At 39.4% G+C, this 18,057-nt stretch overlaps 1 protein-coding gene across 7 annotated transcripts in view; it reads left to right on the top strand.

Annotated features, from left to right (window-relative positions):
• SYNE1 (spectrin repeat containing nuclear envelope protein 1) overlaps positions 1 to 18,057 on the top strand; it is a 518,706-nt gene that overhangs the window by 304,957 nt on the left and 195,692 nt on the right. For all 7 annotated transcript variants that reach the window (XM_016956737.4, XM_016956730.4, XM_063813578.1 and 4 more), the window contains 10 exons: positions 1,519 to 1,784; positions 3,920 to 6,080; positions 9,160 to 9,497; positions 9,691 to 9,835; positions 10,512 to 10,730; positions 12,058 to 12,317; positions 13,935 to 14,100; positions 14,431 to 14,583; positions 16,798 to 16,950; positions 17,550 to 17,732. In XM_016956737.4, the coding sequence (XP_016812226.3) occupies positions 1,519 to 1,784; positions 3,920 to 6,080; positions 9,160 to 9,497; positions 9,691 to 9,835; positions 10,512 to 10,730; positions 12,058 to 12,317; positions 13,935 to 14,100; positions 14,431 to 14,583; positions 16,798 to 16,950; positions 17,550 to 17,732 (4,044 nt within the window). The remainder of the gene's footprint in view (positions 1 to 1,518; positions 1,785 to 3,919; positions 6,081 to 9,159; positions 9,498 to 9,690; positions 9,836 to 10,511; positions 10,731 to 12,057; positions 12,318 to 13,934; positions 14,101 to 14,430; positions 14,584 to 16,797; positions 16,951 to 17,549; positions 17,733 to 18,057) is intronic.

Raw genomic sequence — 18,057 nt, 5'->3', positions numbered from 1 at the left:
TTTGAACTTGGGAGGCGGAGGTTGCAGTGAGCCATGATCATGCCACTGTACTCCAGCCTGGGCCACAGAGTGAGACTCTGTCTCAAAAAAAAGAGAAAAAAGAAAATTATAAGTGTATTAACTTGATTGGAAGTTGGGTCAGATTTTAAATAAACTTAAAGATGTTTTTTCTCTGTGATTATGAGTCAATAATAATATATTGTCTACTGGAGTGCTGTTTGCAAGTACAGAAAAAAAAGAGAATAGGGATCGGGATAATAAGATTTATTTTTTCTCAGAAGCATGAACTCTTTTTTAAAAAAATTTGTGAACCATCCTAGAAATTTAATTTTTTAAAATGTATTTTATAAGAAAAGTTTTGTTTATTATAAAAGGCTTAGAAAATACAGAAATGTCTTAATAAGCAAATTTAAATCACAATCACTTATGATACTACCATTCAGAGATAATAAACAATGCCAATATTTTGCTGTATTTGTTTTAGATATACACATAATAAAAACATTCAAGATGATACTCTTGTTAACATTTTAATTGTGATTGAACCTAGCTTTAAGGACAAAATTTCATATATCAGTCAGGGGATTTAAGAGGTGTTTTTTGGGTAGTGGGAGTAAATGGAAATGGGAGTGAGCAGTGGGGAAGTATGGAAGCCCATGAACCAACCCCTTGGAGGAAACACTATCCAAAGAAATGATCCTCTGGCCACATGTTGGGCTGGCAGAGATGGTATCTTAGAGGTTTCTTTTTGCTGTGTATGCAGGGAGTAGATGAATCTAAACCATTGCCTTTCCACTTTGCGAATGTACTCCAGCCTTCCCCAACTCTGTACATAGCACCACTGCCCACCTGGTGACCCAGGCTACTTTGCCTTGTCTCTGACATTTGGAAGGTTTCCGTCAGAGGCGTTCAAACCAGAGCGACTCCATCTTGAATAGGGGCTGGGTAAAATGAGGCTGAGACCTGCTGGGCTGCATTCCCAGAAAGTTAGGCATTCTTAGTCACAGGATATTTAGTTAAGGGAACAGGTTAATAATGTTTACTGAACAGATCCAGAACTTGACAGACCCAGGACTTAGCAGACCTAGGAAATGTCCTAATGTCCTGATGTCTTGAGAATAAAAGCACTCTTAGTTTAAGAATAAATTTTGAAAAACATGAACTCCTTAAAAATTCTTAGAAAACAAAGGCCGCACTTCAAGGTAAGATAATGACTTTTTTCATTAATGACTGTAATGTTTCACATGTATTAGTTTTTCTTTATGCCTCTTGGAATAGTACAATAAAAGAATATACCACAGCTACCCTGAATCTTGCACACGTGGGAATTAACGTTCATAAAGAGGTATGGTGATTTTTAGATTTTCTCTTTGTTTCCCATGACTTATTATACATTCTTCAGTTTTTTTCATATTAAGGAACTTAGAGTGTTTAAAGGTCTTATGTCTGTGTCGCTCTCTATATTTATCTGGGCATTTCTTAACACATTACATATTTTTTGTTGCTGTTATCCTTTAGGATTTTGTTAAGAAACTACAGAGCAAACAGGCATCCGTGAACACCATAATAGAAAAGGTGAATAAGTTAACAAAGAAGGAGGAATCACCTGAACACAAGGAAATAAATCATTTAAATGATCAGTGGCTCGATTTGTGCCGTCAGTCTAACAACCTGTGCTTGCAAAGGGAAGAGGATCTTCAGAGAACAAGAGATTACCATGACTGTATGAATGTCGTTGAAGTGTTCCTAGAAAAATTTACTACAGAATGGGATAACTTGGCCAGGTAACAGAAATTCTCCCATGGGTCACCAAAATGCTAAGCCAGACATTTCTTAATATCTATAAAAATTTAAAATGTGCCCAGGTGCAGTGGCTGATGCCTGTAATCCCAGCACTTTAGGAGGCTGAGGCGGGTGGATTAGTTGAGGTCAGGAGTTCGAGACCAGCCTGGACAACGTGGTGAAACCTCATCTCTACTGAAAATACAAAAATTAGCTGGGTGTGGTGGTGCATGCCTATAATCCCAGCTACTTCGGAGGCTGAGGCAGGAGAATCAATTGAACCTGGGGGGAGGAGGCTGCAGTGAGCCAAGATTGCACCACTGTACTCCAGCCTAGGTGACAGAGCAAGACCCTGTCTCAAAAAAATAAAATAAAATGTCTTAGGTATAACATCTATTGTTTATTATTATTAATATTGGTAAGTAGAACATCATTATGAACCTAATGTTTTCAAATGGATATAGAGTCATGGTTTTCCTAGCTCGATATTGATTTAACCAGTGGGTAAAAGAGAAATGTTTGAAAATGGTACCATTTTCTCTGTGACCTCAAAGAATACTCTAAAAATATTTCCAATTTTGTTTAATTACAAGTTATGGGATATCATCTATGAATTCATGAAATGAATCCTTCTTGAACCTATATGCTCCCTAGTTTGTTATCAAGTCTATAGGGTAATGAATGCATTCTGTGTAATTCAGTCAGGTTTTTTTCTTGTAAGAGTCTAGAAATTAGTGAATAATCCAAATTCAGTTAATTTGTGTCTTTTGTGATTTTGTAGTTATTGAACCCCTCTTAGCTTTCTTCTTTGAAAAATAAGAATACACACACACATACTGGATCATTATATGAAACCATTCCATACTTTTGATCACTATAATTGTTAAAATCTACACTTCTTCTGCACCGATTTACTAGTTTACAGCAAAGAAAACTGCAAATATTGTTCTAGATATCATGAAATCATAGTGGGGATTTGGGGTTTTTTTGGTATACCATTTTCTGGTTTGTTTGCTTTTCTTTGATACTTAACATTTTACTCGTCTTTGGGATTAGTCCAGTAAATATTAACAACTCATATTTCTGGCTCACAGTAGGCCCCACAGACACCTGAGACTTAACAGGTCCAAAACAGAACTCCTCATACTGCCTCCCAACCCTGCTTTTCATACTTCAGAACTGATCATTTAGTAAAAAAGACTACAAGATTCCATTTTTTATGTGTGCTTCATAGTCAAAGGGAGGAGAATTCTTTACATTTCACACTTATTACTAAAGATTACTAATGATAAGCAAAAAATATCCAAGTACACAATTAAGTAGCCATTAGATCTGTTGGTTATACCTTACAGATTGTACTACCTAGAACTATATTGTTTGTTGGACCCTCTTCACAAAAGAAAGCACATAAATCATGCATCACTTATTAATTTCTTTCAGTATCATTTTCTAGAGTACACTAGATCAGTGCTTCTCACTGTTTAACATTACACAAACCATCCAAGGATCCTGTTACCATATAGATTCTGCTCAGTTGATAAGAGCCAGAGGAAGATAAAAGCATATTCCGATTTGATTGGAAGGCATTATCAGCCAGAAAGAAGTAGGCAACTTGGTTTGATTCAACTTCTAGTATTGACTTCTGATGAGACTTGTATTCCATAATTATAGCACTTCTGTCAACAAACCATGAATTGAACTACTCTCAATTGTTCTAAGCTCAGAAGATCCACTTAAAGAAATGGTGAAGTGTCAGCCAGGAGTAGTGGCTCATGCCTGTAATCCTAGCACTTTGGGAGGCTGAGGCAGGTGGATCACCTGAGGTCAGGAGTTAGAGACCAGCCTGACCAACATGGTGAAACCCTGTCTCTACTAAAAATAGAAAATTAGCCGAGCATGGTGGCACATGCCTGTAATCTCAGCTACTTGGGAGGCTGAGGCAGGAGAATTGCTTGAACCTGGGAGGCGGAGGTTGCCGTGAGCTGAGATCAGAGCATTCATTGCACTCCAGCCTGGGAAACAAGAGCAAAACTCAGTCTCCAAAAAGAAAATGGTGAAGTGTAATTTAGCATAGTATGAACAAACATCGATATTGACTACAGCTAATTTGCTCTTATACCTTTCCATGTATTTTCAGATCTGATGCAGAGAGTACAGCTGTCCACCTGGAAGCTTTGAAAAAGTTAGCATTGGCATTGCAGGAGAGAAAGTATGCTATTGAAGATCTGAAAGATCAAAAGCAGAAAATGATAGAGCATCTGAATTTAGATGACAAGGAGTTAGTCAAAGAACAGACGAGTCATTTAGAGCAACGTTGGTTTCAGCTTGAGGACCTCATTAAAAGGAAAATCCAAGTGTCAGTCACCAACTTGGAGGAGTTAAATGTGGTGCAGTCCAGATTTCAGGAGCTAATGGAGTGGGCAGAAGAGCAACAACCCAACATCGCCGAGGCCCTTAAGCAGAGCCCTCCTCCAGATATGGCTCAGAACCTTCTCATGGATCACCTGGCCATCTGCAGTGAACTGGAGGCCAAGCAGATGCTCCTGAAATCGCTTATAAAGGACGCAGACAGGGTCATGGCAGATCTTGGTCTCAATGAGCGACAGGTCATCCAGAAGGCTCTCTCTGATGCACAAAGCCACGTGAATTGTCTCAGTGACTTAGTGGGCCAGCGAAGAAAGTACTTAAACAAAGCCTTGTCCGAGAAAACCCAGTTTCTCATGGCAGTGTTCCAGGCCACCAGCCAAATTCAGCAACATGAGCGAAAGATAATGTTCCGTGAACACATCTGTCTGTTACCAGATGATGTGAGCAAACAAGTCAAAACATGTAAGAGTGCACAAGCCAGCCTCAAGACTTACCAAAATGAAGTCACTGGACTTTGGGCCCAGGGTCGCGAACTAATGAAGGAAGTCACAGAGCAGGAAAAGAGTGAAGTGCTGGGGAAGCTTCAGGAATTGCAGAGTGTCTATGACAGTGTTTTACAAAAGTGCAGTCACCGGTTACAAGAACTAGAGAAGAATTTGGTTTCTAGGAAGCATTTTAAGGAAGATTTTGATAAAGCTTGCCATTGGCTAAAACAAGCAGATATTGTTACATTTCCTGAAATCAACCTAATGAATGAGAGTACTGAGCTTCATACACAACTGGCTAAATACCAAAACATTCTTGAACAATCTCCAGAATATGAAAATCTTCTACTTACGCTGCAGAGAACTGGGCAGACCATATTACCATCGCTGAATGAAGTCGATCATTCCTACCTCAGTGAAAAGCTAAATGCTTTGCCTCAACAATTTAATGTAATTGTTGCCTTGGCTAAAGACAAGTTCTATAAAGTCCAGGAAGCAATTCTTGCTCGGAAGGAATATGCTTCCTTGATTGAGTTGACAACCCAGTCTCTGAGTGAACTTGAAGCCCAATTCTTGAGGATGAGCAAAGTTCCCACTGACCTGGCCGTTGAGGAGGCTCTTTCTCTGCAAGATGGTTGCAGAGCCATTCTGGATGAGGTGGCGGGCCTTGGGGAGGCGGTGGATGAACTGAACCAGAAAAAAGAAGGTTTTCGCAGCACAGGTCAGCCTTGGCAGCCAGACAAGATGCTGCACCTTGTCACCTTATATCACAGGCTGAAGCGACAAACAGAACAGAGGGTTAGCTTATTAGAAGACACCACCAGTGCTTACCAAGAACACGAGAAGATGTGCCAACAGCTGGAGAGACAACTGAAGTCTGTAAAAGAGGAGCAGTCCAAAGTGAATGAGGAAACGCTGCCTGCAGAGGAGAAGCTCAAAATGTATCACTCCCTGGCAGGAAGTCTCCAGGACTCAGGGATTGTACTGAAACGAGTAACCATACATCTTGAAGATCTTGCCCCACACCTTGACCCCTTGGCTTATGAGAAAGCCAGGCATCAGATCCAGTCCTGGCAAGAGGAGTTAAAACTGTTGACTTCTGCCATTGGTGAGACGGTGACAGAATGTGAGAGCCGAATGGTGCAGAGTATAGACTTCCAGACTGAGATGAGTCGCTCCCTGGACTGGCTGAGGAGAGTGAAGGCAGAGCTCAGTGGGCCCGTGTACCTAGACCTCAACCTGCAGGACATCCAAGAGGAAATCAGAAAAATCCAAATTCATCAGGAAGAGGTCCAGTCCAGCTTGAGAATCATGAATGCGCTGAGTCACAAGGAAAAGGAGAAGTTCACAAAGGCCAAGGAGCTGATTTCTGCGGATTTAGAACACAGCCTCGCTGAGCTCTCAGAGCTGGATGGAGACATCCAGGAAGCCTTACGCACCAGACAGGTGGGTATAATAGGACTTCACTTCTCTTTTTTCCACTCTGCTTATTTGTAAACAGGTACAAGAAATTCGTTTGCTTGGTTATAATTGCTTCTTTAAATATTTCTTTCTGAATACTACACAGAAGCATCTTCAGCAGTGACTTAAATGGTTATTTTAATTGTTTTTCATTTTGTTTTGTTTTGTTTTGTTTTTTGGGTTTTTTTGAGACGAAGTCTCGCTCTGTTGCCCAGGCTGGAGTGCAGTGGTGCAATCTCGGCTTACTGCAACCTCCGCCTCCTGGGTTCAAGTGATTCTTGTGCCTCAGCCTCCCGAGTAGCTGGGATTACAGGCACCCGCCATCACATCCAGCTAATTTTTGTATTTTTAGTAGAGACAGGGTTTCATTATGTTGGCCAAGCTGGTCTCAAACTCCTGACGTCAAACGATCTGCCTGCCTTGGCCTCCCAAAGTGCTGGAATTATAGGCGGGAGCCACCGTGCCTGGCCAGGTGATTTTAATTGTTTATGTGCATGATATTCATTTTGTGTGGTTTCCATCTTGACTTCACTTTGCTTGTAACAGTGATGCCTCAGTGATTTCTCACCTTAAAAGAGACGATAAATGGTATTAGTAACATAATTAATATTATATATTATTACATGGATAGTACAACTGATTAACCATGAATAATTAGTGATGCCCTTTGTAAACAATGTGAAGGCTGGTATTTCTAAAATCAGTGCTAGATGAAGAGTCTAAATGGAGAGAGGCAGACAATGCAGCCCTGACCTTGCTAATAAGCCACATTTTTGTGGGGTATCCCATTAGTTGCCCCATCTCTTCACCCCCTCTGTGGGGATGAGTGCTGTCCTTCTCCTGCTTCCCTGTAGCACAGCAGAAGAAAGACTAGAATACTCGTAATTACTTGACTTGGGGATAACAAAAAGAAATGGGAGCATGTACAAAACTTCCCAGATTGGCCTAATTGCAGCTTGCTCTGGGGCTTGCAAGTTCTGTGCATTCAAAAATAAGAAGAGGGCCGGGCGCGGTGGCTCACGCCTTTAATCCCAGCACTTTGGGAGGGTGAGGTGGGTGGATCACCTGAGGTCAGGAGTTTGACACCAGCCTGACCAACATGGTGAAACCCTGTCTCTACTAAATACAAAAAAAAAAAAAAAATTAGCTGGGTTTGGTGGTGCATACCTGTAATCCTAACTATTTGGGAGGCTGAGGCAGTAAAATCGCTTAAACCCAGGAGGCAGAGGTTGCAGTGAGCCGAGATCATGCCATTGCACTCCAGCCTAGGCAACAAGAGTGAAACTCTGTCAAATAAATAAATAAATAAAATAAAATAAGAAGCGAAAAATAGTGCCTAGCGGATTATTTCCTTTAATTTCTTGGCCCATTTTCTCCATGTCTGTCTTTAGTCCCTGTGATTCTAGGAGATGTCAGCCAACCCTTTAGGTAAAGGATAGCTTTCGTCAGGATAATACAGCAGCTACAGCCTGGGAGGAGGGCACATCTGAGTTTTAATGGCAGCTGTTTGATCTCAGGAAAATGACATCCTATAAGGCTCTGTCCCTCTTTGTAGAAGAGAGATATTAATGATTCTTTTATTAGGTTTATCTTCTTAGCATTGGGTCTGACACGAAGTAACCTCAGATGAATCTTAGCTCTCGTTTAACTATATTTTCTGCAGAGGTTAAGGTTAACACTTTAAATAGTAAAAATTTTAATATTGGATAAAATCATAATAAACTTCTTAAAATTCTGACTTTTTAAACTAAAAACTAGTACACTTTAACCTTTTCATGTTGATTCAAGGCTATTGCTTATACAAATTTTAAACTATTTTTCTAGCGCTATTAGTATAAATAGAGATATAGAATCTAGAATGTAGAGTAAGAACAGAAGTTACCAGAAATTTTCATTCTTGAAAAACATTTGTCAGGTAAGCTTGCTTCTCTTGGTGAGTTTTGAATCAAACTCTTAAATCTACTAAGATGTCTCTGCTTGTGCCATCTTGTCTTATTGATTATCTTGGTCCAAATAACTAAAGGTCATGGTTCCTGGGGCATTTCTTATTCCCTCTGCTGATTCTATGCTTTGCTGTCCCTGTTCTTTCCTTAATTGGTGCTCATCTTATGGATACTTTCTCTACCTTTTCTATGCATCTTCGCTTGCACAGTTGCGGCTTATCTTGTCTAGTCATTGATGGCTGGTTAGAGTGTTTCTTTTCCTTCTGGAATTGAATGGACCAGCCGTCCAGACTTAAACTTTTCAACTTTTCTATTTTAGTCTGTATACAAGACTCACAGGTTACTATTTCGCTTCCAGAAATTACTCTGTGGCTCTGTGGTCTGGTAAATGCCAGTTTGGAAGTTTGATGTTGCTATATTTCTTTTTTTTTTTTCTTTTCTTTTCTTTTCCTTTCCATGTTTGTTTGTTTGTTTGTTTTTTGAGAGACAGAGTCTGGGGTGCAGTGAAACGATCTCAGCTCACTGCAACCTCTGCCTCTCAGGTTCAAGCAATTCTTGTGCCTCAACCTCCCAAGTAGCTGTTACAGGCATGTGCCACCACACTCAGCTAATTTTCGTATTTTTAGTAGAGACAGGGTTTCACCATGTTAGCCAGGCTGGTCTCGAACTCCTGGCCTCAAGTGATCTGCCTCCGTCAGCCTCCCAAAGTGCTGAGATCACAGTCATGAACCAGCACGCCTGGCCGTGTTGTTATACTTCTAACCAACGGAGACATTACTGCACTTTGGTAAACATTCAGTCTGCCACATATTACTAAGCATCATATTATTTCTTAGAGAGGGAAGTTTCAGAACTAGTCAAGATACTGACATAAATTTCTATCCCATTTCTGTCCTTATTATTTAATTTAATGGCAGTAATAAAATTATAACAAGAATAGCAGAAGGAAAAATCAAGGATAATGATGATGGCACCACAAAAATATTCCACTAACTTATCAATGCACTTACACACATACACCCATGAGACTAAGGACTGGAAAACAAATGAATGAATAAAACTCTTTCCTGCAAACACATTGCAAAGGAGAGTTGATTATGTTTGCAATTGCTGTTTTTCAGGCTACCTTGACTGAAATATATAGCCAGTGTCAAAGGTATTATCAGGTATTTCAAGCAGCCAATGACTGGCTTGAGGATGCCCAAGAAATGTTACAGCTGGCAGGCAATGGCCTAGACGTGGAGAGCGCAGAGGAAAATCTCAAAAGGCACATGGAATTTTTCAGTACAGAGGATCAGTTCCATAGTAACCTGGAGGAGCTCCACAGCCTGGTAGCCACCCTGGACCCACTCATCAAGCCAACCGGCAAAGAAGACCTAGAACAGAAAATGGCTTCTCTGGAACTCAGGAGCCAGAGGATGAGCCGGGACTCTGGTGCCCAAGTGGAGCTCTTGCAGAGGTATTTCAGGATGTTTTGTGTTTTATGTTTCAGTGAAATGAATTTCCACACTGAAAGTAGTAATACACGAATGATATACATTAGCACGTAAATTCGTTTCTCCCTAAGTATCATTAGACATACTGACACCAGAGCTTCGTGTAGAAATACGTGATTTCGTGCTGCTTATCAATTTCTGTTGGACTCTTTCAAGATGCACAGCTCAATGGCACGATTACCAGAAAGCAAGGGAAGAGGTTATTGAATTGATGAATGATACAGAAAAGAAATTGTCTGAGTTTTCTTTGTTGAAGACTTCGTCTAGTCATGAAGCGGAAGAAAAATTGTCAGAACACAAGGTCAGAGTTTTGGGCCATTTAAAAAAAAATCCTTTTTCTATAATTATAATGGGTCTTTGCAACATGATCAATAAATCTTCATTTCTACCTGGACTTTTTCAATGTGATAAGGATGCATTTAACAACATTTTATAGAAGTTTTAAGTTTATTAAATGCTATTACCTTTTAGGATTCCCATTGGAAATGCGTAGCTAAGATTTTGAATGCACAGCTAAGATGTTCAGAGCAATTTGCTTCTGATAAGATGTGGCACTTAATAAATGTCAGTGAATACTTTTTGTTGATAACAGATTAAATAAAACTAAAACGTTAACAACTGAGTCTCCCTTTATCAGAGCAATATAAGGAAAAAATGTAACATACTAAAATATTGCATTTGGTTCACTTGCATTTGTGCTGCTTTTTAAAAATGAAAAAAATGTCATCTCAAGTAGCAAAACACACTTTTGTTTTTAATAAATAAATAATATTCACCTTACCTCTTTAAAAAGCTTTAAGACTAACTCTGGTTAAAAAATAAACATAAAGGTAAGAGTACCTAGAGGAGAATAAATATACGTAGAAACATTTCCTTTTGCAGGTAATTTTGGGCTTTACCAAGATCCATAGAACTTTATAAAATTAAATTGATCTCTCCCTTGTCTCTTCTCTTCCGTCCTCCACCCCCAACCCTAGGCTTTAGTGTCAGTGGTTAACTCTTTCCATGAGAAAATTGTGGCCCTTGAGGAAAAAGCTTCACAACTGGAGAAAACCGGAAATGATGCCAGCAAAGCCACCCTGAGCAGGTCAATGACCACCGTCTGGCAGCGCTGGACACGCCTTCGAGCTGTGGCTCAGGACCAGGAGAAGATCCTGGAAGATGCAGTGGATGAGTGGACGGGCTTTAACAACAAGGTAGTTTCCACTGTCCATGGGCTCACCCTTCTTTCCTCACTAATTATAATGTATTTTGAAACACAGTATTTTGCCCCTTTTTGAAGTCAGCCTTATGAAAGTAATAAAGGCTTTTTAAAATCTGTTTCAGTGACATAAAAATTAAGTTATGAAACAAAGTACAAAATGCAATGTGCAGTTTAGTCCCAAGTCACAGTCAAATTATTTCAATGAGAAAAAACAAGCAATTAAATTTTGAAAGGAGAACAAGCCCATTTTGCCCCATTTGCTTTCTTTCTTTTTTTTGACGGAGTCTCCCTCTGTTGCCCAGGCTGGAGTGCAGTGGTGCCATCTGGGCTCACTGCAAGCTCCGCCTCCCGGGTTCACGCCATTCTCCTGCCTCAGCCTCCCGAGTAGCTGGGACTACAGGCGCCCGCCACCACGCCCGGCCAATTTTTTGTATTTTTACTAGAGAGGAGGTTTCACCGTGTTAGCCAGGATGTTTTCAATCTCCTGACCTCGTGATCCGCCCGCCTCAGCCCCCGCAAAGTGCTGGGATTACAGGCGTGAGCCACCGCGCCCGGCCCATTTGCTTTCTTAACGGCCTTGAAAAAGAATGAGATACTTTTTCTTTACCATGAAACCTGAAAATGAGCAGAAATTTAACTCATTACCCAAATTGTATATTCAACTTTTTCCTTTTTGGAGTCTTGCTCTGTCGCTCAGGCTAGAGTGCAGTGGTGTGATCTCAGCTCACTGCAACCTCCACCCCCTGGGTTCAAGCAATTCTCCTGCCTCACCCTCATGAGTAGCTGGGATTACAGGCACCCGCCACCACACCTGGTTAATTTTTGTATTTTTAGTAGAGACGGGGTTTCTCCATGTTTGTCAGGCTTGTCTCAAACTCCTGACCTCAGGTGATCTGCCTGTCTCGGCCTCCGAAAGTGCGCGAGCCACCACATGCCTGGCAGCTTTTTCCATCTTTAAAGGTTTAATGTTTTAAGCCATTATTTTCCTTTATGATTTAAAGGCACTCGTTTATGTTAACTTAAATATTGGAAAGAGTATTTTGTTTGCTTAGTTTTTTTTTTAAAGCTTTTTCTGTATTAAGTATAGTCTCTGATTGTCCTAATATTATTTTGAGATTAAAGCTTTAAACCCAGAGGTATAGAGGTGATATCTCCTTTCATGTTAAGAAGGTTGCTCAGGTTCCAGTTTCCTAACATGTGAAATTTATGTCATCATCTTTAATTGGCTTCATACACTAGTGTGTGGCTTTTATGGGAGTTACCCTATTTTTTTCAGTTTATTTATTATTGAACTTCATAGTATGTACATTTGTCATCAGGTTAAAAAGGCCACTGAAATGATTGATCAGCTGCAAGATAAGTTACCTGGAAGTTCAGCAGAGAAAGCATCGAAAGCAGAACTCTTAACTCTTCTTGAATACCACGACACGTTCGTTCTGGAGCTGGAGCAGCAGCAGTCGGCCTTGGGCATGCTGCGGCAGCAAGCCCTGAGCATGCTCCAGGATGGAGCCGCCCCAACCTCTGGGGGAGAGCCTCCGCTCATGCAGGAAATCACCGCCATGCAAGATCGGTGCCTGAAGTAATTAAGCACCTACTTTCATTCTTTTGTTTGTTTGTTTGTTTTTGAGACGGAGTCTCGCTCTGTTGCCCAGGCTGGAGTGCAAAGGTGTGATCTCGGCTCACTGCAAGCTCCGCCTCCCAGGTTCATGCCATTCTACTGCCTCAGCCTCTCTGAGTAGCTGGGACTACAGGCGCCCACCACCACGCCCGGCTAATTTTTTGTATTTTTAGTAGAGACGGGGTTTCACCGTGGTCTTGATCTCCTGACCTCGTGATCCGCCCGCCTCGGCCTCCCAGAGTGCTGGGATTACAAGCGTGAGCCACCACGCCCGGCCCCTACTTTCATTCTGTTACTAAACTTGGCCTTGACCCAAAGGGATAAGTAGGTTCTGAAGTATGAAGGTGCTCCTTCACACCACCTTGAAAATGTGGGGATCCGTTCCCATCACTCTTGCTTTTCCGTTTCCTTAACTCTTCAATCATTTGTCTGACAAATACATATCTGATAGTACTTAGAGATACGATGATGAACCATACAGACTCAGTGTCTACCTTCATGCCGTTTACAGTCAAGCAGCAGAGAGCTAGGCAACTAAGGCAGCCTTTTTAGTCAAGTGTGAAAAGGGAGCTGAGGGAATCCGAAGCAGAGACAAGCAGCCGAGGAGAGGGGTCAAAGAAGGCATCCCTTCAGAAGGGGAATTGAAGCAGAAGCCTGAGCGGGCTGGAGCTAGGCATTGAGTTTTGCAAACAGGGAAATGACATGTAAGAAAGGAATAAACATGTCACTTTCAAGGAGCTCCTTGGGTGATGCGGGGAGAGGAAGGGTGATTCAAGAGAAATGAAGCATGAGATGGAAACAATTGAGAGCTATTAAGAACTTAGATTTGATGAAGATTGAGAACTCATTGGCTATCTGGGGTGACAGGGATATAGGAGCAAAGATGACACCACAGTCCAGGTAAATAATAGCCATTCACTAGCAGTGAATTTAGTAGAAAGAGCAAGTTAATCTTGATATACAACCAGCCCTGATTCACTTCTTGGGCCAGAGAAAAAATATTCATTGATAATTTAATTTCTACATTTACAAATATTACCTCATTCATGTCCTTGCATTTCACCTCTTTCCCTTATAGGTGATGTCAAGGTAATCTAACACTTTTTAAAATCTTCTTACCAAATTTACATTAATTCAAATAAAGACTTGAAATTTGTACATTATTAACATGATTAATTATGACATTTCCAAAGCTTGATTTTTTTCTTTAAAGACTACTTTCTAATAGATAGCCATATATATTCCAATTACACATTACTTTTAAATGTACCATTTTAGGAGATTTCCAAAGAGGAAGTAAATAATGAAATAATCTCCAGGCTACTTTAAATAGGAAATTGATTGCAATTTAGTGGCATGTGAGACAGTCAACTCTCAGTTTTTCAAGGATAAGTTATTTACTTTATATGACATTTATACATGAACTGCAGTGTTATTTAACAGTGTTGAGGAAGTGTCTTTTCTTTCAAAAAAGATATTAGGTTTCCCATTTCTATATATGTATTGGATAAAATGTTGCCAAGTATTAGGGGGTTCCTTTCACTTCACTTCTGTTTTATCCCTGTAATGTTTCTGAAGCATGCAGGAGAAAGTGAAGACTAATGGAAAGTTGGTGAAGCAAGAGCTGAAGGACCGAGAAATGGTGGAGACTCAGATCAATTCTGTGAAATGTTGGGTTCAGGAAACGAAAGAATATTTAGGGAATCCAACAATAGAAATAGATGCTCAACTTGAAGAACTTCAGGTACAAAAAAGTCTCCTCATTCTCTTTACCCATCATTTCAAAAACAATTGCCCTGATTTTAGTTGAACATACTTGTTTGTATTTATTGAATATTGAATTAAAAAATTTCAGAAGTGTGTTATATAAAAGATATTTAGTATTACTTCATGGGATTTTCCTTTGTTTTTTAAAGTGAACATACTTTATATTCAGAGACAAAAGAACAATGTTGTATTAAGATATTTTTCTAATTCCACACTTAATTATATGTTGATGAAAAATATACAGCCTTGTCTATAACAGTCCCCTTAGAAGGTTCCCAGAAATTTCTTATTTTGATCTTTTCTTCAGATTCTCCTAACAGAAGCCACAAATCACCGACAGAACATTGAAAAAATGGCAGAAGAACAGAAGGAGAAGTACTTAGGTCTTTATACCATATTACCTTCTGAACTCTCCCTTCAGTTGGCTGAAGTGGCATTAGATCTAAAGATCCGAGATCAGGTAAACCTATGATCAAGAAAGAGTGTCTTTCCATTTTGTTTATAGGGTCAGTCCTCTTGTGTAAGAGTTCTTGATTTTCACAATAATGTCTTCTTGGAGACAGAGTTAAAAAAAATAGATGGCTATAAAACAATAATATTAAATTAGAAGTCTTTTTCATAGGCAAGATGATCATAGATATGACCAATAATGCCATACAATTAAAGATAATTTTTGTGCTTCCCCTCACCTTTAAAAAAATGACTTAAAGAAACAAAAAGTAAGATATATTTCATGTGTTCAACAAATATTTAGTGAATGCCCAGAGTGTGCCAGGGACTCTTCCAGCTGTTATTTTATTTCAGCAGTGCAACAAAATGTCAGTTAAGTAGGTGAAGATGTTGGAGGAAAGGGAAAAATCAAAGAAATAAAAATAAGATCAATGCAGGGATGCAGTTATTTCCTAAAATGCATGCAGGTGGGTCCCCTAATGTTGCTAGAGAAGAGCCATCATTTTAACCCTAGCTTCTAAACACCCAAGGAAAAGAGTAAATAGAAACACAATCCTGTCTATAACTCTAAAAAACAAATATTTTTGTTTCTTTGAGAAGAAATGCATAGTCCTTTTTGGTGTTGAGACCAGAGTGAGATCTCTATCTCTGGTCTCATGAAGAGCACAATTTCATGTAGTGAAAATAGGCTCAAATATCATCTGTATGGAAATATAATAGATTTTTCGGACTCTCTTGGTGGCTTAATGCTAAAGCTATTAAAGTTTAATGAAAACCATTCTATATGAGACAAAGAGAAGACACACTACAATTCTAAACTGCTACATGAAATAGAAAGTAATATCCCATTGTACAAACTGTAAAACTCATACAGTTGTGCTCTACTTTTGGAATCTTCAATGTATGATGCAAAGTGTTTTAAAAATCTCTTCAAAATCTGATCCTACTGCATCATGACTTTGACCTAAACTACTGATAAATGCTCTTTACTATTTTAAGTATTTAATTGATATATTTGGCTTTTCTTCTTAGACATTGGAAGATCTATTGGGAAGGATGACTTGGCAAGTTCATGGTCTTTATATTTTTGAGACAGAGTCTCGCTCTGTCCCCCAGGATGGAGTGCAGTGAAACAATCTCAGCTTACTGCAACCTCCACCTCCTGGGTTCAAGCAGTTCTCGTGCCTCAGCCTCCCAAGTAGCTGGGATTCCAGGCATGCACCACCATACCTGGCTAATTTTTTGTATTTTTAGTAAAAAGAGACAAGGTTTTGCCATGTTGGGCAGCCTGGTCTCAAACTCCTGGCCTCAAGTGAGCTGCCTGCCTCAGCCTCCCAAAGTGCTGGGATTACAGGTGTGCACCTCTGTGCACAGCCATGGTTTCTCTTTGTTTGTTTTTTTAGTTAAAATTTAAGCTTTTCTCTGGATTAATTTTCCTATCATAGCCTTATTCATATGTATTTCATTTACTTTGACACTCAAAATAATGAAGGCCAAAACACACCATTAACTCTCTTTGAATGGTGTGTTTTCTCCCTACTAAAGAGGTTTTTTTAAAGACCTTTAACTACATAAAGAAATGTTTCTTCTCTTTAATGTCTTTTCTTCAGCATTTTATTCTAAGCAACAGTGTGAATGTTTCTTATCAACTCAAACCAAAGTCACTGGAAATTTGTAAATGCGAACTGTCTTTTTTCACCTTCCTTTCCATTGGATGTACTCAATGCTTGGTTGGCATACTATAGAGCTGTAGTCGGAAAGCTACAAAAAGAGTTAACAGATCATTAAGAGTCATTTATTAAAAGGTGCTTGGAAACAAATCAGTGTGCTTCCAACTGTTTGGGAGGATTTTCCATCTTATGAAGAAAAAGGCTTAGAGGCGTTTGTGTGCTCAAGGTCATTACGTTAGTTAATGGAGAAGATAGGATTCAAACTCAGCTGTCTACACAACCATCTATAATGAGTATTCTGTAAATATTTAATAAGTGAATTTCTCTACACACATTGCTTGTATCTTTGCTGGAACACAAGGAGTGCAGTAAATACTTATAGTGAAGTCAGGGAAAGCCAGGAGGGCTTGTAACTAACCGCACATCGCTGGTGTGACCAGGTGTTTCAATGCCAAAGCAGTTAAAATGTGTCTTGTCAACATCATTTGAGATTTTTAGTATCTATTATCCACTTTTAACCATGGCTTTTTTTGCTGTTCTTACTGGTTTTTTAGATCCAAGACAAAATAAAAGAAGTTGAGCAGAGCAAGGCCACGAGCCAGGAACTCAGCCGGCAAATTCAGAAGTTAGCTAAAGACCTCACAACTATTCTAACTAAGCTGAAAGCGAAGACAGATAATGTAGTTCAAGCTAAAACTGACCAAAAGGTAAGAAGTAGAATTTTAAAGGGTACTACTGAATGAATTAAATAGTTTTTGGAGTCAGTTTTACTTGGGGATATAGGATAAAAACCTTTTAGGAACCTTTTTTAAAACCAAATAGTCACAGCAGGCGGTAAAGAAATTTAGTAACTGAAGCAACACAGATCCTCTTACATAATTGATCATTATAATTGAACAGTATTAATAAATATACATGCATGAGTGTGTACGAAAGAAGAGCGTCAAAGGACTAAGTGATGATTTAGGAATACAAGTATATAAATTCCAAACTGAATTGTGTCCTTGGTAGCTAAATCTGTGTTCTTCCTCTGTTGATGAGTTCAGGGACTCTAATCCTTTTTGGGTGGGGCAGAAGGAAAATGTTAGCCTTCTCACTCAGCCTCATAGGAAATAAACACCAGCATTACAACATATCCTGTTCTGCCTTTCCAACCGAAGAAACAAAAATGAGCCGATCATAGTAGAATTATAGTAGAATTATTCATTATAATATTTGGCTTTGACAAAAATCAGTCTGGTCTCGGGAAACCTGGAGAAATTTATTTTCTGTACTCTAATGTTCTTTCATTTTGGTGACCATCAAGGTGCTGGGAGAGGAATTAGATGGCTGTAATTCAAAGTTAATGGAATTAGATGCAGCAGTACAGAAATTCTTGGAACAGAATGGCCAACTGGGTAAGCCACTGGCCAAGAAGATAGGAAAGCTGACTGAACTTCACCAGCAGACCATTAGACAAGCTGAGAATCGGCTCTCCAAGCTCAATCAGGTATGTGTTCCGGGCCAGAAATCCAAATCGTCTAAGGCAGAAACTTCCATGTTTGGCTTTTCTCTTTTGAAAATAAATTAACATAAATAAAAAGATAAAATGGACAATGACAGAGTAGTTTAGGTGTAGCTTATCTCATGCTACACTTGTGATCCTAAGACTTAGGTGTAAACCAGCACTTATTTTATATCCAGCCATATGATAAAGTCACTGACAAAGGTGGTCCTACAAATGGACTTTGGAGTGAATATTTTGTAAAATGGAGAAGTATTTTGTAGAATGAATATTCACTCATTAACATGTTTTATGAAATCAGTTTGGAGTG

This window comes from Pan troglodytes, chromosome 5 (assembly GCF_028858775.2).
Source record: "Pan troglodytes isolate AG18354 chromosome 5, NHGRI_mPanTro3-v2.0_pri, whole genome shotgun sequence".
In the NCBI taxonomy this organism is placed as follows: Eukaryota; Metazoa; Chordata; class Mammalia; order Primates; family Hominidae; genus Pan; species Pan troglodytes.
Note: the sequence above shows the minus strand (reverse complement) of the source record. Positions and strands in the feature narration are given on the sequence as shown.